General features: G+C 43.6%; 1 protein-coding gene across 2 annotated transcripts in view; it reads right to left on the reverse strand.

Annotated features, from left to right (window-relative positions):
• TBX5 (T-box transcription factor 5) overlaps positions 1 to 27646 on the reverse strand; it is a 55423-nt gene that overhangs the window by 8210 nt on the left and 19567 nt on the right. For both annotated transcript variants that reach the window (XM_003907208.5, XM_003907209.5), the window contains exons 7-8: positions 24065 to 24156; positions 4057 to 4283 (exon numbers count right to left, since the gene is read on the reverse strand). In XM_003907208.5, the coding sequence (XP_003907257.1) occupies positions 4057 to 4283; positions 24065 to 24156 (319 nt within the window). The remainder of the gene's footprint in view (positions 1 to 4056; positions 4284 to 24064; positions 24157 to 27646) is intronic.

Consider the following 27646-nt stretch of genomic DNA (forward strand, 5'->3'; position numbering starts at 1 on the left):
GAGCCACCATCTCCTGTTTCAGACCGCACAACGGCCTTTCAATGGGTCTCTGGTGCCAACTAAATAGTCCTGTGCTATCATAGCAAAGTGACGGCTTCCAAATAAAGAACTTAGGCATGTTACTCACAAATCTAAATCCCTCCAATGGATGTGCACTGGTGGTAGGATAAAATCAGACGTCCTTCATTAAAATGGCTTATACAAGTTGCCATCTCGCTGGTCCCTGCCTTTCTCTCTAGCCCTCATTCCCCACCACTTTGCCCTCGCCCTGAGTGCCAACATCCCAGCCTTCTGTTCAGTCCCAGGGGGCGGGCTCTCCCTCAGCCAAGGGGCTTCATGCATGCTTTCCTCTATGTGTGGATACCCTCACACCTCCCGCTTCTATCCAACACTCACTCTTCTCTGATCTCAGTCTCAATGCTTCCCTGATCTCCCACCCTAGACTGACATTCCAGTTTGATATTCCTTAACACTTTGCATATCTTCTTTATAGCATTCAATCATTTATTTTATTTTATTTATTTTATTTTTTTCTTTGAGACAGGGTCTCACTATGTCACCCAAGTTGGAGTGCAGTGGTGCAATCACAGCTCACTGCAGCCTCAAACTCCTGGGCTCAAGTAATCCTCCCATCTCAGCCTCCTGGGTTAGCTAGTACCACAGGCATGTGCCAACACACCAGGCTAATTTTTTATTTTTTGTAGAGATGGAGTCTCACTATGTTGCCCAGGCTAGTCTCAACTCTTGGACTCAAGCAATCCTCCAACCTTAGCCTCTCAAAATGCTGAGATTACAGGTGGGAGTCACATGCCAGGCTTCACAATTTCAATTAAGCAATTTATAATTACTTGTGTAATGTCTGACCTGCTTGCAACAGTGTGAGCTTCATAAGGGCAGGCCTGAGGCAAGCACGTGTTTATTGAGCACTCATAGGTACCAGGCACTGTTCTAGGTGCTTTCTGTGGATGATCTCATGTCCTGTCATCACAACCATATCAAACAGGTGCTATTGTTATTCTCACTTTGCACAAAAGATAGTTGAGGCCCAGGAAGGTAAAACAACTCGCCCATGGGCACACAGCTGCAAAGTGTCGGCAACTGTGAGTATTTCTACAATGGATCAGCCCCCAACTCCATCTCCCGCAGTGGCCCCTCCAAGTTGATTTTAAGTTCATCCGAGGATCCATTAAACGCTCCATGAAAGTCAAGTCATAACCTAAGAGGTTTGTGAACCTTGCATTCAAAGCCTCCCCGCCGCATCCTTCAGGAATGCATTTATAAGGATGCTGCTGTAAATATTGAACCTAAAAAGCACCATGATCCTTTTTAACTTCTTCCTGCCTGTCTTTTGGTCTGGCATTAATTTAATCGATTAGAGCTCCCTAATTCAAACCTGGTGAGCTCTTAATCAGCATGTCTGACCCAGTCTCAAAGACAGATCCTTCAGTGGAAAATGAAATTTTGAGATTGTAGCAGATGAGCAAAGGTAACCAAGACAGTATAGAGTGGTGGTGAAACGCACAGGTTTAGAATCTGCAGACCAGGCTGGGGTTCAAGAACCACTGGCAGTTTTTGTTTGGAACCTTTCTGAGCCTCAGTTTCCCCATTGGTAAAGTGGGCTAATAATAGCATCTACTCCATAGTGTTGTCGAGAAAGCTTGATCTGGGACTTAGGAAGGGCACCCTTAAATATAATATAAAACAGAATCTCTATTCAGGGACCTGTATCCCATGGGACATTCTTAACCTCCTGCTCGTGCCTAAAGAGGCAGACATATTTGCAGGCATCTGGTCTCCAGTCCATCCGGCAGCAGATGTGCCGGGAGTCATGCCAGGGGGCCTGTTGGAGTGATATTGCTCAGGCCTTTGAGATTCAAGGAGTTTGGATTGGCTTCAGGTAAGTCTGGAAGTCAGGCCTCACCCAGGTCAGCTCCCAGCCCCATGTAAATTCCAATGACAGCTCTTCCCTCCTTTAAAACACAAGATTGGTAAGTGTCAAATAGTCAAACTGTGTTACTTTCCTCATGTAACCCCAGCTCCAGAAAAAGCTACCAAAGCATCCATTCCCATTGGTTGTTAGCAAGTTGTTTTCTCCTAAAGGTCTAGGCACTGGGCACTGGATTCACAAAGGCTTGTGTTGACCACTGAGGCTGTGAGATTCAACAGGCCACTTTGTAGATTAACATTGCTGTCGTTTAGAGCAAAACAGTTACTACTTTCTGAGTCAACCCTGAGATAACATATGATGTGTATGATTTTTTGACATCTTTGCACCAAGCCTATGAGATGAGTCGTACCCTGAGGCCAAATTTACAGATTTTTTTTAAATGAGGCTTGGAAAGGTTAAGTAACTTGTCACTATTTATAAAAATTTTTAAATTGCAAAGGTGAACTTCATCCTGATTTATTCTGCAGACCATAAATGTAAGCTTTAGCCTACACCATCCCCTCTGCATCTGTCTTCCCAAGCTCTCACCTAGAGAGGCAGTCTTCTCTGGGCAGACTGATTAAATCAATGCCAGACCAAAAGACAAGAGGCAGATTCCTCCTGGGAATCACCTTCTGGAGTGATACCTGCCACATACCCAATCATAGCTACCACCTACTGGGTACTTGCTAACTATCAGATGCTTTAGGGAACATCATCATTTACAAAGTGAGAAACCAACGCTAGGAGAGGCTAGACCTGAGTGAGGTCACACAAGAAGCAGGGAACAGAGATGAGATTTGAACCCGCATCTCTCTGTCCCCAAAGCCTGCAGTCTCCCCACCATGCCATCTACAGCTCACGCCAAGCAATGGTTCTAGCGAGCTGAACTCCACCACACCACCTGTGCCACACACTTCTATTCTGGCTCACAAGAAGGGCCACCAGGAGATTATTTCTTTAGCATAGCCCGTTTAGATTTGAATGACTTAGAAAAAAAAGCCATTCATTTCTCATGTGGCAAAAAAAAAAAACAAAAAAAAAACAAAAAAACACAGAATGCCTCAGCTTAGTAGATTTAAATGGGGGATGAGATGGGAAAATCATTTGTGGTGTGTGTGTGTGTGTGTGTGTGTGTGTGTGTGTGTGTGTGTGTTGGTTTTTATCAGAAAAAAAAAGAGTTCAAAATCCACTTGGGAGAAACACTGACACATATGCCAGAGAAACATTCACAGTCACAAGGGGTTTTCATACATTATGTCTTGTAATACAATCAGGGACCACTCAAGCAACCTCCCTGCCTACCAGAGGAGGTTGCAAAATAAACTCCGTTTTCAGCTTTCCAGTCAATTCTTCCTCCTTAGTGGTTAAAAATAAAATGATGCAGTCTAGGTTCATAAAAAGATATCCAAAACACATTCTAAAGTTTCAAAGGAAAAAAAAAAAAGCAAGTTGCAAAATACATACAGTGTGATTTCATCCATATTAAAAGGTTTTTTAAGTGTTGGGTGTGGTGGCTTATGCTTGTAATCCCAGTACTTTGGGAAGCAAAGGCAGGTGGTCACTTGAGCCCAGGAGGTTGAGACCAGTCCGAGCAACACAGTGAGACCCTGTCTCTACAATAACAAAAAGAAATTTAGTAGAGTATGTGATTACATGCCTGTAGTCCCAGCTACTAGGGAGGCTGATGTGAAAGGATCACTTAAGCCCAGGTGGCTGAGGCTGCAGTGAGCCATGATTGCACCACTGCACTCCAGCCTGGGTGATAGAGCGAGACTCTGTCTCAAAAAAAAAAAAAAGTAAAAATAAATCTAGTTCAGTCTCTGCACTCTCCACGTGTGTGTGTGTGTGTGCGCGCGCGCGCATGTGTGCATAAATGAATACAATAGGCCTGAATATTTCAAATAAGTTTTCTCCAAAGAAGGGGCTGGAACAGGAGATGGGAACATGTCAAGGGAACTTTTAGTTTTAGCTGTATGGTTTAAATTTCTTATCTCCATGTATTTTTGTGTTGTTTACATTTTTAAATAAATAAAGTAAATAAATGCATACTCCTTCCCCCAAACCCCAACCCAAGGAAAGGAAAAGGTAAGAAAGCAAGCAAATTGACCAGGGGTGATCACACTCACCTTTCCTCTTGGTGCAATGGTAAATTTGGCTATGCTCCTGGGGCAGTGGGTATGGGTTGGGTGGAGGCAGGAGGTCCTGGGAGGGGCCAGAAACACCGTTCTCACACTGGTATTGGGACCCCAAATTGGATGAGGTGGAGAGAGCTCGAGACTCGCTGCTGAAAGGACTGTGGTTGGAGGCCACTTTTTGCCTCACGGTGCTCCTGGGGACCACGGGATATTCTTTACTGAAGGAGAAAAGATGGGAGATAATGCTTATCAGTGCCCTGATACAGATTTCCTGAGTGGCTGAACCAGGCATGAGAGAATCACCAGAAAAGTCACAGAATAAGGAAAAAAAGGGTCTTTAATGAATAAAATGATCCAGTTATATTCATGTCCATCACATTTCACAAATGTATATTTGGGTACTAATTTTTCATGCCTTATACATCAGGCAAGTAGATTTACCAACAGTTCTATACCTAAGCAGAAAAGTAAATAAACACCCCCAGTTAAGAACCGCTTTGAACAATCAATAAACACACATGGTATTTTGAAATATGTCAATTTAGTCTACGTATGTCTTTAAATTCTCTAATTTGAAAGCTAGTTAATCTGAGTATTTATTTAGACTTAAACTGTGGGTGTCCATCTTTAAGGTGGGGCTCAGGTCATTGCCCAAAGTTAGTAAAAACTGGTAGTTGACCACCTAGGAAGGTCAGGTATAATCCTAGGTTACTCTCATCTGGATAGATTGCTGCTAGTGTCTTAGAATTTCCTGCTGAGCTTCTGTCCTTGTGACCACTGATGAACTTAACTTCTCCACACCTTAGTTTTCCCATCTATAAAGCAGGGATAATGAATGTCCCCAGTTCAAAGGGCTGTTGATAGAAGAAATGGGTTAACGAGTTAATCATGAAAAGACTCAGAAAGGTACATGGCACACAGTAAATGCTCAACAAATGGCAACCATCATCATTACTGTTATTCTTTTAGGCAGAGAGAATAGAGGGAGGGAAAGAAAATGAGAAAGAAGGAGGAACAAGGACATAGAAGATTAAAAAATAAAAAGAGAAAAACAGCATGGGATCTAAGATTACACAGCTCCCAATTCAGGCCCCATCCCTATCCCTTACGGGCTGTGTGTCCATCTGACACGAACCCCTCCCCTGAGCTTCAGGGCCCACACAGGCAAAGTGAGCATAATAAAAATTCCATGACATCATAGGTATAGCCTCCCTCAATGTGCTCAAAATCTGGCCCCTCACACTCTTAGGATTGGTCCTCCACATTCCCTTACCTTCAGATTTCATACCAGGTGTTCCCATTTCTTTTCCTTAGAAGGACTCAGTAGAAACCTCTCCTGGGAAGAGGGAAAGTCGTGCTGTGCAGCACGAGGAGGCTCAAAGGACATGAGAGAGGTGGGGAATGGATCAGATGTGGGAGGTTGCAGAGGAGTAGAGAGAAGTAGGGGCAGGGAGGTGCTTCAAGATAAAAGGGACAAAGAGAGAAATAGCCAAGTATGTGAAACAAGAAGAGCTTGACCCCTAACATCCCATATCCAGCATTTAGGATGGGGATAGGGAATCTTGGGCATGGCATTTACAAACTGCATATATTGCTATACAGCATTTATAAAATATTTTGGTAACTATATTTCAAACATAACTGGCTTCCCTTGTAACCTATGTATTCTATTTCATGCATTTAATCATATTATTCTTAGAGATGATTCATAGACTTCAACACACTGCCAGAGAAACCCATGGCATCAAACAGGTTAAGAACCCTAGAAGGAGCATGTGTCAGTAAATTCCAAACTTCAGTCGGACACAATATTCACCATGACATAGAACCATCCATTCTTTAACTTATGACATTTTAAAAATTAACCATTTATCCAAATAAGTTAAGCTTCACTATAAGTGATCATATCTGTGAAATTACAGGCTTGTGGTGCTAATTATAGTTCTTTTAATGCAATTAAGACAAATGTTTATGTGCCTATGGTCATAGCAACTCAGGAGGCTGAGGCAAGAGGATTACCTGAATCCAGGAGTTTGAGGCTGCAGGGTGCTATGACTGCACCATTGCACTCCAGCCTGGGTGACAGAGCGAGACCCTGTCTCAATCAATCGATCAATCAATCAATCAATGCTTGACTATTAAAATTAAAGAGTATACCTGGAATAATCTCATGTGCAAAGAGCTACACATAATGCATTTTGAAGGATCTTGAATTTGTCCATTTCATCCTTTCTGTGACTCTATGTGGTAGGTATTATTTTTGATCCCATTTTACGGACAAGGAAGTTGTGGCCCAGGGAGATGAAGCAACTTGTTCAAGATCACAGAGTTAGAAAGAGACACAACTAGAATTCTAATCCAATCATTTCCTCATAACTTTTGCATTGTCTCCCAATGACGTCTTTCAATTTTTACAACACAATATGCTTTTAGGGGAGCAGGGTTTTGGGGCACAAGTCTCTTTCCACTTCTACCCCCTCAAGTGTGTGAACATCTCCACCCTATATCCCTGCCTTTGTTTGTCATGTGAAAGTACATCAGAGTGGCCAGGCAGGGACACTGAGCATCTGCCAAGTTTCCGTGAGGCTATAGACACCCTCAGGACACCCAGGGGTCTCCTAGCCCAGCTTCCCTGTGCCATCTCAGAACCAAAGCTGGAGCCATCTGAGTGGCCGCACCAGTCAGAATCTCCCCCTGGGGCCAGGAGGCTGAAGGGAATGGGATTAGCTTTATGGCTCTTGCTTTGTGTTTCAAGCTACGTAATGGAAAAAAAAAGAAAGAAAGAAAGAAAGAAAAAGAAAAAGAAGAAAAATTATAATAACAATAAAACATTATAAAAGTTGTCAAAACTCACTGGCAACTCTATTTAGATCTATTTAGTTCCAATATTTCGCTGTCAGAGCTCCAAGAGGAAGGGGGAAATCTCTTTTGGTTTTATATTTTTAATAGGAAAGGTTTTGCTTTTTAATTAAAGAAAATAACCTCCAAAAAATGTTGGCTGAGAGAATTTACAAGAAAATATATCAATGGACTCCGTGGAATTCTCTGTTCCAGTACAGCCAAATTGCAAAATTGCTCTCTGGAAAGGCCAAGTCCTGCTTTTGATTACCAACACAGAAGTTGGAAAAGCAATATTATCCCAATAACCACTTGTCCCTCACAGCTTGTTTCCCTCTAAGGAGCCTGAAACATCATCTCTATCACTGATCATGAACATCTCTGTTAATGCCTGAAGTACAATGTCCCCAAACCCCTCTGACAGGTGTCAAAATACGGGTGTGGAAAGGGGAAGTAACTTCTCAATCATTATGCAATTACACAGGCAAAGGAAAGAAAACGTTAGAATCAAACAACAGCGGGGCAAATTTCACAGAGCCCATCCATGGATCAAAGGAATAATCAATCAAAGAAACGTGGTTAGTATCATTATGGCAGAAATCTCTAAAGTCCTCCAGATGAGAAGATAAAACTATTTTCTTGTACAGCTTAAGAACATCCATGAAGAAGCAAGGACACAAGAGAATTAAAGTGAAAGCTGAAAAGCCCTTGTGTCTCTGGAAATACAGGCAGCAAAAAAAGTTTGCTCTTTTTTTAATCGTCATTATTATCATTCTCATCTACATTGTTCTTCAAGTGCCTCCTAATGTTCCAGCCACTGTACTGCTTGACTTATATGCTTATCCTGATTTGATCCTGGCAAGAACCTCGTTTCACAGGTATAGTTAGATTTACATTAGAGATGAGAAAATGCAGACAAGCCAGGCACAGTGACTCACGCCTATAATTCCAGCACTTTGCGGGGTCGAGGCAGGCAGATCACTTGAGGTCAGGAGTTCAAGACCAGTCTAGTCAACATGAAAAACCCCGTCTCTTCTGAAAATACAAAAATTAGCTGGATGTGGTGGCAGGCGCCTGTAATCTCAGCTACTTGGGAGGCTGAGGCAGAACAATCACTGGAACTTAGGAGGTGGAAGTTGCAATGAGCCAAGATCATGCCATTGCACTCCCGCCTGGGCAACAAGAGTGAAGCTCTGTCTCAAGAAAAGAAAAGAGAAGAGAAGAGGAGAGGAGAGGAGAGGAGACAAGAAAATAGAGAAGAAAAGAAAAGAGACAAGAAAAGAAAGAAAAGTTAAAAGCAGGTGCAGAGAGGTTAAGTGACTTGTCCCAGACCACACAGCTAAGAGGCTGTGTCTCATCCAGGGTCAATCCTATTCCAAATCTCATGCCACCTAATACTTTTAAAAAAGCACATATACAGAAATGTATTTTCTCATAGTTCTGGAGATGTGGGTGCTAGCGTAGTCAGTTTCTGGTGATGCCTGTCTTCCTCACTTGTAATGGCCCCCTTCCCTCAGTGTCCTCACATGCTAGGCAGGGAGGGTTAGAGTGGGGAATCTCTCTTTCTCTCTCTCTCTCTTCCTCTTTTTTATAAGGCCACCATCCTGTGAGATTAAAGCCTCACACTGAGGACCTCATTTAACCATTTTTTTTTTCCTATCAGTTATCCTGTTTATTATTTTCACGTAACATTTAAAAAATTTTTTGTTTTGGGGGAATAGGTAGTGTTTGGTTACACGGATTAGTTCTTCAATGGTGACTTCGGAGATTCTGATACACCCATCACCTGAGCAATATACACTGTACCCAATATGTAGCCTTTTATCCCTCATCCCCCTCCTGCCCTTCCCTCCAAGTCCCTATATCAAGGGGAATAGTGGAAGGGGGGTGAATGATAAAAGTCCCTATAAGCCCATTATTTCAGCCACCTAATACCTAATAATAAGCAATTGTTACCTCCATACCAACTAATTAGCAAATCCCACTTTAGAAAGCATGCCGGTAATGAGAGAATTGAACATTGGCTCCACCCGGGCAATAGCAAGATCTACTGATCAATTCTGCTGTTTGCAGAAACTTTAGTTTGCAACAGTCAAATCTCACTGCTCTCTCTGTATCAAGCAGCTATACCTGCATCCCACGGACAAGCTCTGACAAGAGTCTGGGCCCCCCCAACCCCAACACGAGGGGGTCCTGAGTACCTCGGCTGGCCTTGGGTATCAGCACCCACAGACCAGCTTTTCCCCAGCTCTGCCCTTCTCTCACGTTCTGTTCCACGTGAGCGAGTGCCATGAATGACGCCATTGTCGCCGGGTCTGGGTTGTAAAACGTTACAAGGGAATATTGAAATCCATGGCCAAACTGCATCCTCAGCCTCCCTCTAGCTAATGAACACCCCGGAGAACGCTTTCCACCACAGCTGACTGAATTGGCCTTTTCACGGGAGCAGGTGGTAGGGGCGCTGGCATGTTCGGATTTTTGTGTTTGTTTGTTTTCCCCTGGTGATCCTTACCCAATTTCTGGCAGCCTTTTTCAAACAACTAAAGCAGTGCACTGGGGCAAGGCAAGGGACTGTAAAATCTCTCTTCTCTTGGAGCAAATTCCTCTTCTCAATAGTATTTTAATCTGTGATTAAAATTAAAAAAGGGGGCCACATCACCCCTTGAGAGCTTTCTTGATTTATTAACATTCTAATAAACTTGAGGAAGTTGTTCTGATCTAACATGCGTGAACACAGTAGGGACTGCCGAGGGCACACCCAAGGCTGGATTTAGCCTAATGCAAATAGTAAATAATCACTGGCCTCTTCAAGTCTGCCAAGTGCTTTCTCAGTTTACACTACACCAGCAAGCTGGAGAAGGGCGCTGGGTACCATGTTGCTGATGAGAATAAGGGGACACAATGTTCTCACTTATAAGTGGAGCTAAAGAATGTGTACAGCGTGGGCATAGAGTGCGGAATAACAGACATTGGAGGCTCGGAAGGGTGGGAGGCGGCTGAGGGATGAGAAATTATTTAATGGATACAATGTACACTATTAAAGTGATAGTTACACTAAAAGCCCGACTTCACCACAATGCAATAGATCCATGTATAAAAGCTACCTTTGTACTCTCTAAATTTATACAAATCTCAAAAAAGAATGGGGGTGAGGGCACAAAGAGGTTATAAAACTTCCCCATTGCCGGTTTTTTCTTTTGTTTGTTTTTAAGACAAACTCTCACTCTGTTGTCCAGGTTGGAGTGTGGCGGCACGAACATAGCTCACAGTGACTCCAAGCTCCCGGGCTCAAGGGGTCCTCCCGCTTCAGCCTCCCAAGTAGCTGGAACTGTAGGCATGTGCCACCACACCCAGCCAACAGTTGTATTTTTTTTCTAGAGATGGGGTCTTGCTATGTTACCCAGGTTGGTTTTGATCTGGCCTCAAGTGATACTCCCCTCTGCCTCCCAAAGCACTGGGATAATAGGCATGAGCCACCTTGTAAGGCCTAAATTTCCCATTGTTGACTCAACCAGGGCTATATGACTTGAGGGATGCCAAGAAACTCAAAGGCACTTCTCTTTCTGGCCTTAAGTACCCACCACTTATAAAAATTTTGGTTTGGGGTCTTGGGTCCCCCCTGTTAAATCTGTAGATAATATAGTATCAGAGTGGTAGCATCAAGCTCAGGCTCCAAAGTCAGGCCACGTGAATGTGCCTGCCTTCAGTATCCAGCCACGAACTTGACCACTACGTTGCTGGCTAGGTTCTCCCTTTTCCCAAGCCTCAGTCTTCTGTCTGTAAAATGTGGATAATAAAATAGCCACCTCTTTGGGGTTATAAAATGAAATGATGCACGGAAAGGCTTAGCATATATATATATATATATATGCACACACACACACACACACTGGGGACACATTGCTCAATAAACACTATTTTGTAAATATACATTATTATATTTTGGAGAAGAGGTTCCTAACCAGCAAGGGCTTCCAATGGGTATAAATACCCAACAATATCAAATATTTAGAGCTGGTCACTTTTTCTAGGAAGAGGTTCACATTTGCACTGGCTACTCAAAAAGGGTCTGTGATTCAAAAAATGATTTTGACTCAAACTATAGAGATGGTTTGGAAATCATGGGGAAGATTCTTGGACAATTCATGACATCACCCTTTGTCTCAGTTTCCCTGTTTGCATAACAGAGAACAAAAGGCCTATCTCACAGGGTAGGTGTGGATCCTGTGGGTAAAAGCTAGATGTAAAACTACAGACATAAAAGGACAATTCAAGCTAAAGTTGGTTTGTTTGTTTGTTTTTGAGATGGAGTCTAGCTCTGTCGCCCAGGCTGGAATGCAATGGTGCAGTCTCAGCTCACTGCAACCTCTGCCTCTCAGGTTCAAGCGATTCTCCTCCCTCAGCCTCCCAAGTAGCTGGGACTACAAGCGCCCACCACCACGCCCGGCTAATTTTTGTATTTTTAGAGGAGATGGGGTTTCACCCATATTGGCCAGGCTGGTCTTGAACTCCTGTGATCTGCCCCCCTCGGCCTCCCAAAGTGCTAGGATTATAGGCGTGAACCACTGCACCTGGCCTCAAGCTAAACTTTTAATGAATTTATGGTAATCATTCATCAAATAGTCTAGTACTGAATTGAACAGCTCAATATTTTAGTCCAGTCTTGTAAAACTAACCATTTAAACCAGCTTAACTATGACTTAGGTTTAACCTTTTCTTTTACGTGATTTTGGAACCGGGGTAGGGTGGTAAGAAGGAGTCTTCTGAGGCCTCCGTCCTTCTGGAAGCTGGAAGGCTACAGCTTTCTCAAACTGCTTTCTGTACCAAAGGGATTGTCTTGAGGCATCTTTTGTCCCAGGGAAAATCATGTGAAGGCCATTGATCATTCAGAAGTAAGCCAAGGACTTTCTGGTGACCTTCGCTTCTGACGATGACCTTGGCAAAGTCACCCAAAGCAACTATTTCTGAAGGAATGCTGAATGTTTTGTGTGCTAATAGAAAAGTCTGCCTCCTTCCCTGTTCAAAACAACTACCAGGTAGCAGGTCTCTCGGAAAAGAAAATCTTAATGTGAGGATATTGATTAGTGGAGTTGGGTGGTTGGGGGACATGGCTTAGGGTGGGGATGGACAAAGATGAGGAACTTCCTCTAGGGGAGTTGGTTTCAAGCGTGGCTGCATACCATCGTCACCTGGGGAATTAAAAATACATGTACTGACACCTAAACTCACCCCCAGGGAATTTGATGTTATTGTTCTAGGGAACAGCATGGACATTGGGAGTTTTTAAAAGCTTCTCAAGAGAAAGAAGTATTCCACGAAAGGTATACACTGGACGATCCTATTTATAATGAAATTCTATAACAGACAAAACTAATCTATAGTGAAGAAAGGTCAGGACATTGATTGTCTCTGGTGAAGAGAAGGAGGCAGGGAGTGACTAAGGAGATGGGAAATGAGAGAATTTTCTGGGGTGATGGAAATGTTCTGTGTTTTGGTAGGGGCTTAGGTTTCACAGGTATGTGCATGTGCCAAAAAGTGAGAGGTGTACTTAAGATTTGTGCATTTCACCCGGTATAACTTCAACCTAAAGTAAAGGAGTGTGAACAAAAATTGAGTCCTAGTTAATGATGTGCACACTGAAGTGTTTGGGGTAAAATGTACCCATGTCTGCAATTTAATTTGAAATACATCAATAAAAAGAAGGAGGGAGGGAGGGAGGGAAGGACGGAAGCATGGATAGATGGATGGATAGATGAATGAATGGAGGGATATGTGGTAGGTCAAATATATAGCAAAATTTTAACTGTAGACTCTAAGCAGTGAGTATATGGGCACTCATTGTACAAGTCTTCAATGTTTCTCACACACCTTCGATTTTTCATAATAGAACACTGAGGGGAGAACTACAGGTAATTCTAATGTTCAGTGTGAGTTGAGTACTAAGTAGAGAAAAGGGTTGCCTTTTATGTAAAACAGCCCATACATGGGCTTTGTTTGCAGAAATACAATCACGTGTTCATCTGCATTCTCTAGTGGTCACTCATTCTCTAGAACCAAGGGATTACCCGGGTGTGACCAGGGGACACCTCTATCAGAGCCACTGGAGAAAATTGTTGAAGGGCAGTTTCTGATCCATCCCTGGAGCCACTGACTCAAATCTCTGAGAGTGAGACCTAGAAATCTTTTTTAACAAGCCCCTCAGGTAATTATGATGTCTACCAAAAGTTTGAGAAACACTGCTCAATTGTGGATGAATGAAACATACAATTCAATAGTGGTGAAAAATATCCCATTAAAAAATGGGCAAAAGACCTGAATAGACATTTCTCAAAAGAAGACATAAAATAGACAAGAGTTATATTAAAAATGTACAACTTCACTACTCATTGAGGAAATGCAAATCAAAGCCACATGAGATATAGCACCTTATACCTGTTAGGATGGCTATTATCAAAAAGACAAAAGATAACAAATGTTGGCAAGGGTATGGAGAAAAAGGAATCCTTGCACACTGCTGGTGGGAATGTAAGTTGGTGAAGCCACTATGGAACACAGTATGGAGGTTCCCCAAAAAATTTAAAATAGAACTATCATCCAGGTGCAGTGGCCCACGTTCTGTCATCCCAGCACTTTGGGAGGCCAAGGCAGGAGAATAACTTGAGCTCAGGAGTTGAAGACTAGCCTGAGCAACATAGCAAGGTCTTGTCTCTACTGAAATTGAAAAACATTAGTAAGGCATGGTGGCACGTGCCTATAGTCCCAGCTACTTAGAGGGCTGAGGTGGGAGGATTGCTTGAGCCCAGGAAGTGGAAGCTATAATGAGCCCTGATCATGCCACACACTCCAGCCTGGGCAACAGCATAAGACCTTGTCTCAAAACAAAACAAGAAATAAATAACCAAAAAATAGAACTATTATATGACCCAGGGATATACGTATATTCCTCTTCTAGATATACACCCAAAGGAAATGAAATCAGTATCTTGAAGAAATACCTACACTCCTATGATCATTGCAGAATGATTCAAAAGAGCTAAGATGGCCGGGCGCGGTGGCTCAAGCCTGTAATCCCTGCACTTTGGGAGGCCGAGACGGGCGGATCACAAGGTCAGGAGATCGAGACCATCCTGGCTAACACGGTGAAACCCCGTCTCTACGGGGTTTCACCATGTTGGTCAGGATGGTCTCAAACTCCCAACCTCAGGTGATCTGCCCGCCTAGGCCTTGCAAAGTGCTAGGATTACAGGCATGAGCCACAGGCCCCGGCCAAGAGAGGTTTCTTTAATTGTGCAATGCCAGTTTTTCTTCTCAGTTCTAACTCCCAGCCCTGTCTTATCTCGCACTCACCTCCTCACCTAGTAGGTTATCCTATCTTTTTTCCATCTACTAAGATTGAAACACGCTTAAGGCCCAGCTCAAAACCTACTCCTGTGACAAGTCTTCCCTTGAGAGCTTCAGCCCTGACTGATTTTCTTTTCTTGCTGAGCTTATTTGCATGACAGTTCTGTCTCTGTTATATATAATCCCATATCATTGCTGTTTCACAAATGTTCCTTTTGTGTTTTGGACCAGACTGAAAACTTCTTGTGAGATCATGTTTTGAGTATTTCCTAGCAAAATATCGGATATATAGTTAAGTGCTTACTAAATAATGTAAGACTAATAGCTACTGACTTTCTTGCAGTGACTATCTGAGATCCGGCCACTGCACTCCAGCCTGGGCGACAGAGCGAGACTCCGTCTCAAAAAAAAAAAAAAAAAAAAAAAGAGCTAAGATACGGAATCAGCCTGAGTATCCATGATACTCAGGATCCATGAGTGGATGATTCATCCATGAGTGGATGAATAGATGAAGAAAATGTGGTGTGTGTATATATATATAAACACACTCTAGAATACTATTCAGCCTTAAAAATAAAGAAGGAAATTCTCTCATTTGAGACAACACGAATGAACCTGGAAGACATTATGTTAAGTGAAACAAGCCAGACACACAAAGATCAACATGACATGACTCACTTATAGGTGTAATCTAAAATAGTCAAACCTATAGCAGTGGAGAGGAGAATGGTGGGTGCCAGGAGCTGGGGAGAGGGGAAGTGGGGAGATGTTGGTCAAAGGGTACAAAGTTTCAGTTATGCAAGAGACGTAATTCCTGGAGAGCTAATGTACAGCAATGTGAATACAGTTAACAGCACAGTATTGTGTACTTAAAATTAACTAAGAGGGTACATCTTAAATATTCTCTCATATATATGTGTGTATATATATATACACACACACACACACACACACACACGAAAATAAAATGGTAACTATATGAGGTGCTGAATATGTTAATTAGATGGATCATGGTAATTATCTCATATTTACATATATTAAACTATTCCAAGTTGTATAACCTAAGTATACACACTTTTTGTCAATTACACCTCATTAAAGATGAGGAAAAACATGGATGAGTGAGTGAGTTGCTCCCAGCCCTGTTCCTGAATAGCAGATATGCTGGGGATGGGTTGGGTAGGGGTGGGGGTACCTGAGTGGGAAAGCGGGAATGTGGGAGGGGGTGGGTTCTAAGCATCCATGCCTTGATAAATAGCCATGATCCAAGATGAGATCCTTTCAGAAAAACAACTCAATTTTACAGCTTCACTTAGGCTGGCTCAGCTCCCCAGACACAACCCCTCTCTTGTTTTACATAAAGGCACTGCTTCCCTGGAGGAAGCCGTGTGGCTAGGTAAATTACAACCCTAAGAGGGGAGTTAATGCCATCTCCAGAAGGTTGTCTAACATTGTCTGGAAAACCACTTCTCATTAATTGGGCATTCAGATTACCTTTAACCACAAGCAGGAGAACACAAAAGTGCTAAGCCTTCAGTTTGAAAAACGATCATTTGAGGTTAAGAGCTGAAAATTAATTTAAAATCAGGAAGGAAGGAATAGAAGAGGGAAGGTTCAAATAGAAGAATTTTAAACTTTTAGGAGACCCAGGCTTCATACATCCCTTGAAATTGTTTGAATTTTTTTAATTGAGACAGCATCTTGCTCTGTTGCTCAGGCTGGAATGCAGTGGCATAATCATAGCTCACTGCAGCCTCAGACTCCTGGACTCAAGCAATCCGCTTGTCTCAGCCTCCAGAGTAACTGGAACTACAGAAACATGCTATCACGTCCAGTTAATCTTTTTTTTTTTTAATCTTTATCTTTTCTTTTCTTTTTCTTTTTTCTTTTCTTTTTTTTTTTTTTTTAAGAGACAGGATCTTCCTGTGTTGCTCTGTCTGGTCTGAAACTCCTGATCTCAAGCAATCCTCCTCCTGTCTCAGCCTCCCAAAGTGCTGAGATTACACACATGAGCCACCACACCTAGCCTGAATTTTTTTTCTCTATTCATATATTGTGAGTCTTTCAGAGGGTCTCTTGCTTTAATTAGATTTTCAAAAGGAGTCTTGCACCTATTTTCAGAAGCCCTACCCTAGAGGAACAAGGTAGAGAGGGTGAAAATAAGCACCCATAGTGGCAGGTGAGGTTGGTCAGTTCCCAATGTGGCTGTGTAGAGTCCTCTCAATAATCAAACTGGAGCTGAGTAATGGGTGGGCTTCAGTCTGACTGAGACATCCTGGACTCCAAGCTTTCCCATCCACTCTCTGGTTGGGTGACTCAGATCCCAGTCACCCAAAGCAGAGCCTCAAAATACCCCTTACGTTCAGGGTCCATGCCCCTGATGCTGTCTGCAGCACACTAAGAGAGCAAGGAAGTAAAGGGAGCTTTATTTCTTCCATGAAGAACTCTGAGGCCAACCAAGCCCCCCAATCCATCATCTACTAACCCCCCTGAAAATGCTCCATAAATACTTCTTATGGTGAAAAGACCAGTCATTGATCATGGCCATTCTGTGTGAGGTGAGGTGAGGTAATAAATACCGAGATGAAGGACTTCGCTATTGCTTGTTCATATTCTGGGGTTTACGGTTACAAGAAGACGAGCAGCAGCCCAGTTTAGTGGAAAGGGGGTTCTCTCCATCCTGAGGAAAGCAAGCCTGCAGCCAGGCAGGCCCCTTCATCCAAACTAACTGTGTGACCTTGGGCAAGTCAACCTGGCATCTGGTTTCACCAGACCATGGACCGTATCTTAACACCTACCGGCGACTGAGCATCCCTCTGGACCAGACACCGTGCTATGTGCTTCCATGCCTGCTGAGGCAGTTTTAAAACGCGTGGAGACATTCCTTGACACTCCTTCTAGGTAGAGGACAGAGCTTGTCCTACCTCCTTGAATCTGTTTTCTATTTGTTTGGTTTTTTTTTCGAGATGGAGTTTCACTCTTGTTGCCCAGGCTGGAGTACAATGGCACGATCTGGGCTCACTGCGACCTCTACCTCCTGGGTTCAAGTAATCCTCCCACCTCAGACTCCCAAGTAGCTAGAATTACAGGTGCGTGCCACCACACCCTGCTAATTTTTTGTATTTTTAGTAGAGACGGGGTTTCACCATGTTGTCCAGGCTGGTCTCAAACTCCCTGGATCTGAACCCCCCTGAGTGAGTCACATTCAACCAAAAGAATGCAGCAGAAGTGATACTGCCTGTCCTCCAAGGTGCAGTCAGCAAGGACCAGGCGGCTTCCACTTCCGCTTTCCATGAGAAAGTCTGAACACCCTGAGTCTGCCATGCTGGAGAGGCCACATTCTGATTTTTCAGTGGACAACAACGGAGGTCCCATCCAAAAGCAGCATCAACTGTGGGTCACAGGAGTGTGCCAAGCTGGACATCCTGCCTGATCTGCCTTCCGACACCTGCAGCCCAGCCACCATCTGATGGCCAGCAAGAGCTGCACAGCTGAGTCCTTCCTAAAAGAATGGCCCACCAATCGCAGACAAAACAAAAGTGCCTCCCTGGTGCTTCCTGCTTCCCCTTTCACACAGTAGCAACCAGCAAGGCCTGGTCTCTTCACCGTGAGCAGCATTTATGGAGCATTACTGGGGGCTAGCAGATTGCAACTGGAGGGAACTTGGGGACTTTGATGGCCTGGGCGCTCTTTGTGGAAGCGCTGTGGTTGCCTATACCGCTTTCCTCTGTTAGAAGACTCCCAATGTGCTGTGGGGGAAAGTTGCCTCAGGTGGGACACTTTGGCTGGCCTGGTAGCATCACACACAGAGAACAGATGGGATAGTTTGGAAGCCAGGGTATCCCAGCCAGCCCAGCTCAAGCTTGGGAGTCATTTGTTATGCAGCAATAATAATCAGTACACATGCGTTACTCATTTCATCCTTGCAACAGGCCTGGAGGTAGGCTCTGTAATGACTTCCTTTTTACAGATGAGGAAACAGACACTCGGTGGAGTGGAAAAGCCCCGGAGCTGCTCAGTGCAGTAGTCTGGACCCCAGCTCCTGAGCCTGTTTCCGTCCATGGACCCCTGTGTGTTGATTCATCCTCGTATGCCTAGTGCTTGGCATACAGCAAACACTTAACAAACGTTTTAGTTGCACAAACAAATCAGATCAAAAACTGAATAAGTAAATGCATCTCTGGGCCTCAGTTTCCCATTCTGCAAAACGGAGCAGGTGGATCAGATGCTGTCTCCTGGTGTCCCTTCTAGCTCTACAATTCCATGCTTCTAGGAGCAGCTCTCCTCATACCTGTCATAGAGCCACTCCAGCTGGCTTTCAGAGATCTTCAGAATCTGATCCCTACTCCAGCCCCCTAGACTTCCAGACCCCTGCCCACTTCTTCCTTGTTCCAACCCAGAAAACCCTTCTTCCCAACAGATTCAGGTCCCATTCTCTCTACGAGGCCTACTTCTACCCTCTCCATAAAGCCTACTCTGCCCCAGTCCCAGCTCTAGCCCCTTTGGCTCCTAGGAAGTTTAGAACTTGTTTGAATACATCTTGAAGACTGAAGCAAAGTCCAAAGAAAGAGTTGTTCTATGAAAAACCAGGGCCCAGATGGTTTCAGACAGTAATGGCACTCTCAAACCTTTCTTTGTAGGTGGTTGAGCTTTTATGTGTGTTTCTCAAATTTCTGTGGTTTGCATACTATCTTGACGGCGTTCCCCAAACCTTGATACCAGCCATTCTGCTATTCAGTTAATATTTCCTCTTTAATCAGCCTTAATTCCCCTCCCTTCATAGCTTCCTTCTTTTCTTCCTTTCCTATAACTCAGTGTCATTCTGAGCAATAACATCTATGAAATCATAGGCCTCATGTGTCCATGGGTCTGTGCACCATCTAAAACCTGTAATTCCCGTGCTTTAGAAGGCCAAGACATGAGGACTGCTTGAGACGAGGAGTTTGAAACCAACCTGGGCAACATAGTGAGATTCCATCGCTGGACATGGTTGTATGCACCTGTAGTCCAGCTACTTCAGACACTAAGGCAGGAGGATTGCTGGAGCTCAGGAGTTCGAGGCTGCAGTGAGCTATGATTGTGCCACTGTATGCCAGCCTGGTGATAGGGAAAGACCCTGTCCTACATAAATAAATAAATAGTTTTTATTTTAAAAAATCCTTTGTCACCAATCTAAGGGTACTGAAATTTGGGGAAATATTAGTTTTTAGGATTATATATTTTTTTAAGCCACAGATTGATTAACCTGTCTAAATAACACTGGCACACCCTTTAATTGGTCTGCTTGAGACAGGATGTTTCAAAGACTTTATGCCTTGTGCTTTCCCATAGCTCCCAAATTTTTATAATAAGCAGTGATTGCTCCTGTAACTAGAAACCATTAAAAAACGTTGGAAAATAATGAAGACATCATCTGCGTTTTCCAAACACAGGGAATTGGGCCAAGAGCTAGAGGCGGGAACAGCCAGACATTTGCCAAGCGAATCCAAAAGTTATTTCTGTGGAATAACTGCAAGGTAATGCTTAACTATCTGTAACCCCACCTCACTCCCTTCTTCCAATTGTTGGAATTGGAGGAAATTTCATCCCTCCTGCTTTTCTCCCATAGCCAGCTGTCACCGGGTGTGTAGGGGACAGGAAACAGGATTACAAGATTAGCAGTGAGCCTGCCATTCCTGCCTGGCTGTTATCAAGGCTGACTCTGGAGAGTCATATTCCCCACTTGCCACTACTGACTACAACCTAGGGGGTGGGAAAATGATCCAAAATAAATTCTGAACAAGGGCAAAATTGGGAGCAGTGGGGAGTTTTCCCCAAAATTAGTTAAATTTTACTGAATATTAGACTAGGAATCAAGCACTCTGTAGGCCTTTGCTCATATAATTTTTACAGGAACCCTAGAAAGTAGAGGCTATACTTATCTATGCCCCTTCTGCAGATGAGAATACTGAGGTTCCATGAGGTTAAATCACGTACTCCAGGGCACATACTGATAAATGCGGAGCAAGAATTGACCCCAGGTTTGTCTGACTCCAAAGCCCTCTGTTGGAACCACTCTTCTTCACTCTTTCTCCTTCCCCAAGGACATGTCCAGAGATGTTGGCCAATGACCTCGTCTACTCCCCCAACCCATCAGTGGTTAGTTCAGCCCTCTGGTTTCTGGGGCAACTCCTAACATGGCCACAAAGACATACATGGCTCTTAGGCTGAGAGGTTTGACTCAACGCGTCAATTACTGGCTTTCTACTGATGACTAGCCAAACCTTCCCTCCATTCCATCTGCAAAGTTCCTACCCATTAAGGACAACTAGTCCAGGCCTCAAGCGATCTGCAATACCTTCACGGATGGTTAGGACAGCCAATGCAGGCCAAAGAGGAGTCATCTGCCTAAATATATAAACAGCTGTGTGACCAGCCTGGGCAACCTGGGGAGATCGTACCTCTACAAAAAATACAAAAATTAGCTGGATGTGGTGGCATGTGCCTGGACACCCAGCTCCTTGGGAGGCTGAAGTCAGAGGATCACTTAAGCCTAGAAGGTTGAGGCTGCAGTGAGCCGTGATCGAACTGCTGCCCTCCAGCCTGGGCAATAGAGCGAGGCCCTGTCTCAATATCAATCAATCAATCAATCAAGAAGTAAGTAAACAAACAAAATGAACATGTGTTTAGAACTTTAGGAGAGTTGGCCAGGGGCTGTGGATAATGTCTGTAATCCCAGCACTTTGGGAGGCTGAGGCAGGAAGATCACTTGAGTCCAGGGGTTCTAGGCCAGCCAGGGCAGCGTGGTGAAACCTTGTCTCTACAAAAAATACAAATTTAGGCCAGACATGGTGGCTCATGCCTGTAATTCCAGCACTTTAGGAGGCCGAGGTGGGTGGATTGCCTGAGGTCTGGAGTTCGAGACCAGCCTGGCCAACACGGTGAAACCCCATCTCTACTAAAACACAAAAATTAGCCAGGCATGGTGGTAAACGCCTGTAATCCCAGCTATTCAGGAGGCTGAGGGAGGAGAATCGCTTGAACCCAGGAGGCCAAGGTTGCAGTGAGTGGAGATCATGCCACTGCACTCCAGCCTGGGTGACAGAGGGAGACTCCGTCGCACAAAACTAATAATAATAAAATAAAAACAAACAAATTTAGCTGGGCACGGCAGCGCATGCCTGCAGTCCTAGGTTCTTGGGAGGTGGAAGGATCACCTGAGCCTGTGGATGTCGGGGCTGCAGTGAGCTGAGATCATGCCACTGCACTCGAGCCTGAGCAACAGAGTGAGATCCTATCTCAAAAAAAAAAAAAAAAAAAAAAAAGCTTTAGGAAAGACTCCCTTAATGACTGACATCTGAGCTCTCATGTACCTACACGTGCCCACCTGTCTCTCCTTTCATGGCCGGCTGTCATCCATCCAATCAGCTTCCAAAGTTCCGGGCCTGAGTTGGACACAGAAAAGCCTGGAGGGCAACTGGTAAAGTTTGAGTGGCTGATTCCCAGGAGAGGTCCTGGTGGGAGACATGGGCTGACCACACAGTCTGTGGCCAGGGAAAGCTTCTTGGAGGAAGGAAAAGCTACAAGGAGACCCAGTGATGGTTCTACAAGGAGACCCAGAGATGGCCTGGTGAGAAGGAGGGGAAAGGGTGTGACGCAGACCAAATGTGTGTTCGAAGGGCCAAAAATAAAGGAAAGAACACAAGTTTGAAGCCTTTCCTTTAGCATGATTGACACATATTAGGGGGACACTGCTGAAGGACAAACCTAGGAGGGGTGGCCAGGCCACATGGGAAGGGCATGGCCAACCAGGCAAGAGTCCAAACCTTATACCAAGGGCAACAGGGGGCTTGGACATGTTCTCCACTGCAAAGAGACCTTGCCTGATTTGTGTTTTACAAAGATCTCTATGGTGGCTGCCTAAAGAAAGTCCCTGGAGGAGACAAGGACTGAATTTAGGTCTCAATCAGTTAGGAGGCTGGTGGCGGCTAGAGTTAGCATACTGGCAGAAGAGGGCTGAATTCTGAGTTATGCTAGAAGGTATGATCAGTAGGACATGGTAACTGGTAAAGTTTGAAGGGATGATTCAAGACACCTTAAATCTATTATTCACCCCCTGCTCTTGACCTTGTAAAAAGGAGGGAAGCAGTGAGAGATGATGAAACCCTTTGATTGCAGGCTGGAAAGGCAATTTCCCTTCAGCTCCCACCTGCACAGCAGGAACTTGGCCTGTAGGTCTGAGAGGTGACTCTGTTTGGCAATGACCAAGCTATCTTAATGGCAAATCACCATCAGAATGGGATAGGAACAAAAAGTTGGCACTCTGAGCCCAGGGTCATGAATAATTGAACCTCTCTCAGCTAAAACACAATATTTGTTGTCATCTTTTCCACTGACCCTATGACCCAATTTCAAAATGTAGATGCTTAAAACCAAAAATAAATTTTAAATAGCAAACTCAGAACTTGACTATTTTAGCCACAAAAAGTACCTTGTGAGTCCACGATCTTGAAGGAAACCAATTTATACAAACAGGAATCCATAGGAAACCAATTTATGAAAACAGGAACATGTGCACACATGTACCACACTTCTTGTTTTCTTTAATGTTTGGAAACACGGTCATTGTCTTGTTTTTTTTTTTTTTTTTTTTAATATTTGGAGACAGGGTCTTGCTATGTTGTCCTGACTGCAGTGCAGTAGTGTGATCATAGCTCACTGCAGCCTCGAATTCCTGGGTTCAAGAGATCCTCCTGCTTCAGCCTTCTGAGTAGCTGGGGCTACAGGAACATGCCACGTGGGCTAGCATTATTTTTTAAAAAGCACGCAAAATTTGACCTGATAAGCCCACTATCTAAAAACAATTTTTCCATTGCATGTATTTCTAAACCTAATATTAAAACCGTAGATCTAAGGTCTTTCTCCCTTTCTGTTCTTATAGGTCTCTTATCTTTCTTTGAATGAATATATCTGTCTATCTGCCTGACTCTCCCTTTCCATGTCTTCCAGAAAGGATAAGGAAAACATCCAAAATGATCTCATTTTGTTTTGAAACACTAAACCCACCAAACAGAAAAAAGAGAAAACACTACACACACACACACACACACACAAAACACACACACAAACCTTCTTGGTCAGAGGGATCAAGATGTATTTCTAATTTGCTTGCCATATGGTAAGTTATTTTGGAAGCACATCAAGAGGTAGAGAGAATGTTCTACAAAATTGGCAATGCTTGTACAATCCTTTCAAATCAGACCAAATTCCCACTATGTACATTTGCTACAGCCCGTTCTATTCATCATATCAGCAACTATGACCACAGGATATGTAAAAATACCGAGCAATTTTTAGCACCAGCTTCCAATCCTCCAGTGCCCTGGACACCACATGGTGTCAAGTTTGTCTGTATTTCACCCTCAGGAAATCAAGTCATTAACTTCTCTTTCATTTACCAAGAGCTGTTGCCAAAAAAAAAAAAGCATTCATCGGCTGTGACTTATGGGAAGAAAAAGAGAAAGGGTTTCCCTACAGGGAGAGAGACAGCAGAGAAAGAAGAAAAAGCTGTACCTTCTGTTCCCTGGGAGAATGGAGAATGCCAAACTCTTTGTACCTTCTCTCCACTAGAAAATGTATTCTCCAGGTTGCCCAATGGTGCCAACCACATGTGAGGGTTAGCAAAAAATGGGACAGAGGGGGCTCATTCTCCCCATTTCTCTGTGCCTGGCATTCTGTGGGCAGGAAGGCTGGTGGAGGGAGGTGCTGGGTTGCTGCTGGCTTACCTGGGTAATTTGAGGGGTATGTGTGGAGGAGAAAGTTGAGGAATCCACTTTCCTACCTTTGCATTCTTGACATTCTGTGCAACTCCATGTCATCACTGCCCCGAAATCCTTTGGCAAAGGGATTATTCTCGATCTTTAATTGCGTGATCTGAAGGAAAGAGGGAGAGAGAGCAAGCTGGTTTTCACTTGATTGCTGCAAGACCACCTTGGGACATGAGCTAATAATAAATGTCATGGAAATGCAGCCTCTGGCAACCGAAAGAAGCAAATTAAGCCAGTCACGTCAACGGGACCCACCACTTCATTCAAGTGGAGGCTTTGAAAAATGTCCTCCATTGGACAGCTTTTAAAAGGGGAAAAACACCTGGATTTGGTTTGCCCATTAATTGGAGTCATACTCTGCATCATTCCAGCCGGGTTCTTTTTTTTTTTTTTTTTTCCAATCTTGCATTTTGTGTTTTAAACACCATCTAGGCCTCAATACTCAGTACCCCCTCCCCTTTGGAAAGCTGTGCATGCTGACATGACTGTTGCACATCCGGCAGCGTGGTAACCTCTATTTGGAAGGGTTGACTCCATCGTGTGTTTCTGCAGAAAACATGTCTTGATTATTGCATTCAAAAATTCTATTATTCTCTTTTCATGTTCATTTCATAGTTTTGCAGATAGCATTTGCTAGCTCTGGTGGAAAATGGTGTCTCATGAAATAAGCACCAATATGTATAATGATAACATATATAATAGCTACTGAACAGCACCAAAGCTCTTTAATGTCCAAAGCAAAGAAGAGAGGGTTCTATCTTGGAAATCTGTGTTGCAACATACAAGGCGTAGTTACAGAACAGGGTCTTTTTACACATTTTGGTTCCAGGCCCAGAACTTTAATTTAATCCATCAACACATTATATTAGTGTGAATGTACAGTAGCAGACCCAGGTGACAGAATGCATCCATATGGAGTTTGCTAGAAGTATTTCCTAAAAAATTGCATGTGAACTGAATTTTCATAGAGAACATAGAGAATCATGCTATATACATGAGAGCAGCATGACTCAAACTTCGGTCATTCAGAGTTTTCTGTCACTATCATTGCCATATCTATACAGTGTCTGTACACTGGCTTAATATTTTTATTTAAGTCAAACCACTTTTAATTGACATTTATTTCACACAAATATGATGTCAGTTCTTTGTATGACAAACTAGAATCACTTGCTATTCAATAAGAAGAAAACAAACATATGAAATTGTCTCTACTCATACCCAAAGCTTGCCTTCTCTTTGTTGCAAGTGGGAATTAGACACTTTTAGAGTAGTTAACACAAACCAGTACTGAACTGAGACTCCCTCTCTAATAGAATACTAGAAAGATAACTTTAAAAAGAACAACTTTCAGCCAGGCATGGTGGCTCATGCCTGTAATCCCAGCACTTTGGGAAGCCAAGGTGGGTGGATAACTTGAGGTCAGAAGTTCAAGACCAGCCTGGCCAACATGGTGAAACCCCATCTCTACAAAAAATACAAACAAACAAATAAATAGCTAGGCATTGTGGCAGGCTCCTGTAATCCCAACTACTCCAGAGGCTAAGGCAGGTGAATCACTTGAACCCAGGAGGCAGAGGTTGCAGTGAGCCGAGATCATACCACTGTACTCCAGCTTGGGCAACAGAGCAAAACGCCATCTCAAAAAAAAAAAAAAAGAAAGAAAGAAAGAAAAGAAAAGAAAAAGAAAGAAAGAAAGAAAGTTTCTCTGTGATTTCATCATATTCAAGTATCCCTAAAAATCATCTAGAGTCTATCCCAGTAGTATAGTTACAGATTTAAGAAACTATGCTTGATAAATGAATGTACCCTCTAATTTCTTCATTTGAAGAGAGGAGGAATTCTTGTCTGTTCTGCTTTCTGGAAGAGATGACCTACAAGGTTTACCTCTAACCCCAAGACTCTATATTGAAAGTAAAATTATTGTATGTATGTGTACCCATGTGTATTCACCATAAACACAAACATACAATTAATATTTTAAGATATATGATTCCAACTATACAACTTTCTAGAAAAGGCAAAACTGTGGAGTCAGTTAAAAGGTCAGTGGTTGCCACAGGTTGGAAAGAGGGAGGGATGAATAGGCAGAGCCCAGAGGATTTTTAGGGTTGTGAAACTACTCCCTATAATACTATAAAGGAAGATACACATCATTTGTCCAAACCCATGGAAGGTACAACATCAAGAGTGGGCTCTAATGTGAACTATGCACTCTGGGTGATGATGATGTGTCAATGTAGGCTCATCAACTGCAACAAATGTTCCACTCTGATGCAGGATGTCCATGGTGGGGGAGGCCGTGCATGTGGTGGGGAGAAGCTATAGGGGAAATCTTGGTATGTTCTGCACAACTTTGCTGTGAACCTGAAACGGCTCTAAAAAATGAAGCATTTTTGTTTTGCCGTTTTGTCTGGATATGGGGCCTCAATCTAACACCCAGGCTGGAGTGCTGTAGTGCAAACATAGCTCACTGCAGCCTCAAACTCCTGGGCTCATGCAATCTTCCTGCCTCAGTATCCCAAGCAGCTGGGACCACAGGCATGCACCACCATGCTGGGCTAAATTTTTTTATTTTTATTTTTAGTTTCAGTTGAGATGAGGTTTTGCCATGTTGTCCAGGCTACTCTGGAACTCCTGAGCTCAAGCAATCCTCCTGCCTCGGCCTCCCAAAGTACAGGGATTACAGGCCGAGCCACTGTGCCCAGCCAGGTTTTCTTTGTTTTTTTGTTTGTTTGTTGCTTGTTTTTGTTTTTGTTTTTTTTTAAATGGAGTCTCACTCTGTCACTCAGGCTGGAGTACAGTGGCACAATCTCGGCTCACTGCGACCTCCGCCTCCTGGATTCAAGCGATTCTCTTGTCTCAGCCTCCCAAGTAGTTGGGATTACGTGTGCCTACCACCATGCCTGACTAATTTTGTATTTTTAGTAGAGAAGGGGTTTCACCATGTTGGCCAGGCTGGTCTCAAACTCCTGATCTCAGGTGATCTGCCTGCCTCGGCCTCCCAAACTGTTGGGATTACAGGCATGAGCTACCATGCCCAGCTGAGCCAAGTATTTATTTATTTATTTATTTATTTTGAGACAGAGTCTCATTCTGTTACCCAGACTGGAGTGCAGCAGAGTGATCATAGCTCACTACAGCATTGACCTCCCAAGCTCAAGTGATCCTCCCGCCTTGGCCTTCCAAATTGCTGAGATTATAGGCATGAGCTGCTATGGCTACCCTAAAGTCTATTTTAAAATATTTTTAAAGTATCCGTGTGTGTGTGTGTGTGTGTGTGTGTGTGTGTGTGTGTACACATTCTCCCTCCCCCAACCTTTTTTTTTTTATTTGGATTTTTAGAAAGACAGAGTCTCACTATGTTGCCCAGGCTGGTCTTGAACTCCTGGGCTCAAGCAGTCCTCTAGCCTTGGCCTCCCAAATTGTTAGGATTACAGGTGTGAGCCACCACACCCAGCCCATTTTTGTTTAACTGTGTCTATTCCTTTAGCTTTCAGATTATTTATTTATTTATTCTTTATTTTTTGAAACAGAGTCTCACTCTGTCGCCCAGGCTGGAGTGCTGTGGCGTGATCTCGGCTCACTGCAACCTC

This window comes from Papio anubis, chromosome 9 (assembly GCF_008728515.1).
Source record: "Papio anubis isolate 15944 chromosome 9, Panubis1.0, whole genome shotgun sequence".
Taxonomy (NCBI): Eukaryota; Metazoa; Chordata; class Mammalia; order Primates; family Cercopithecidae; genus Papio; species Papio anubis.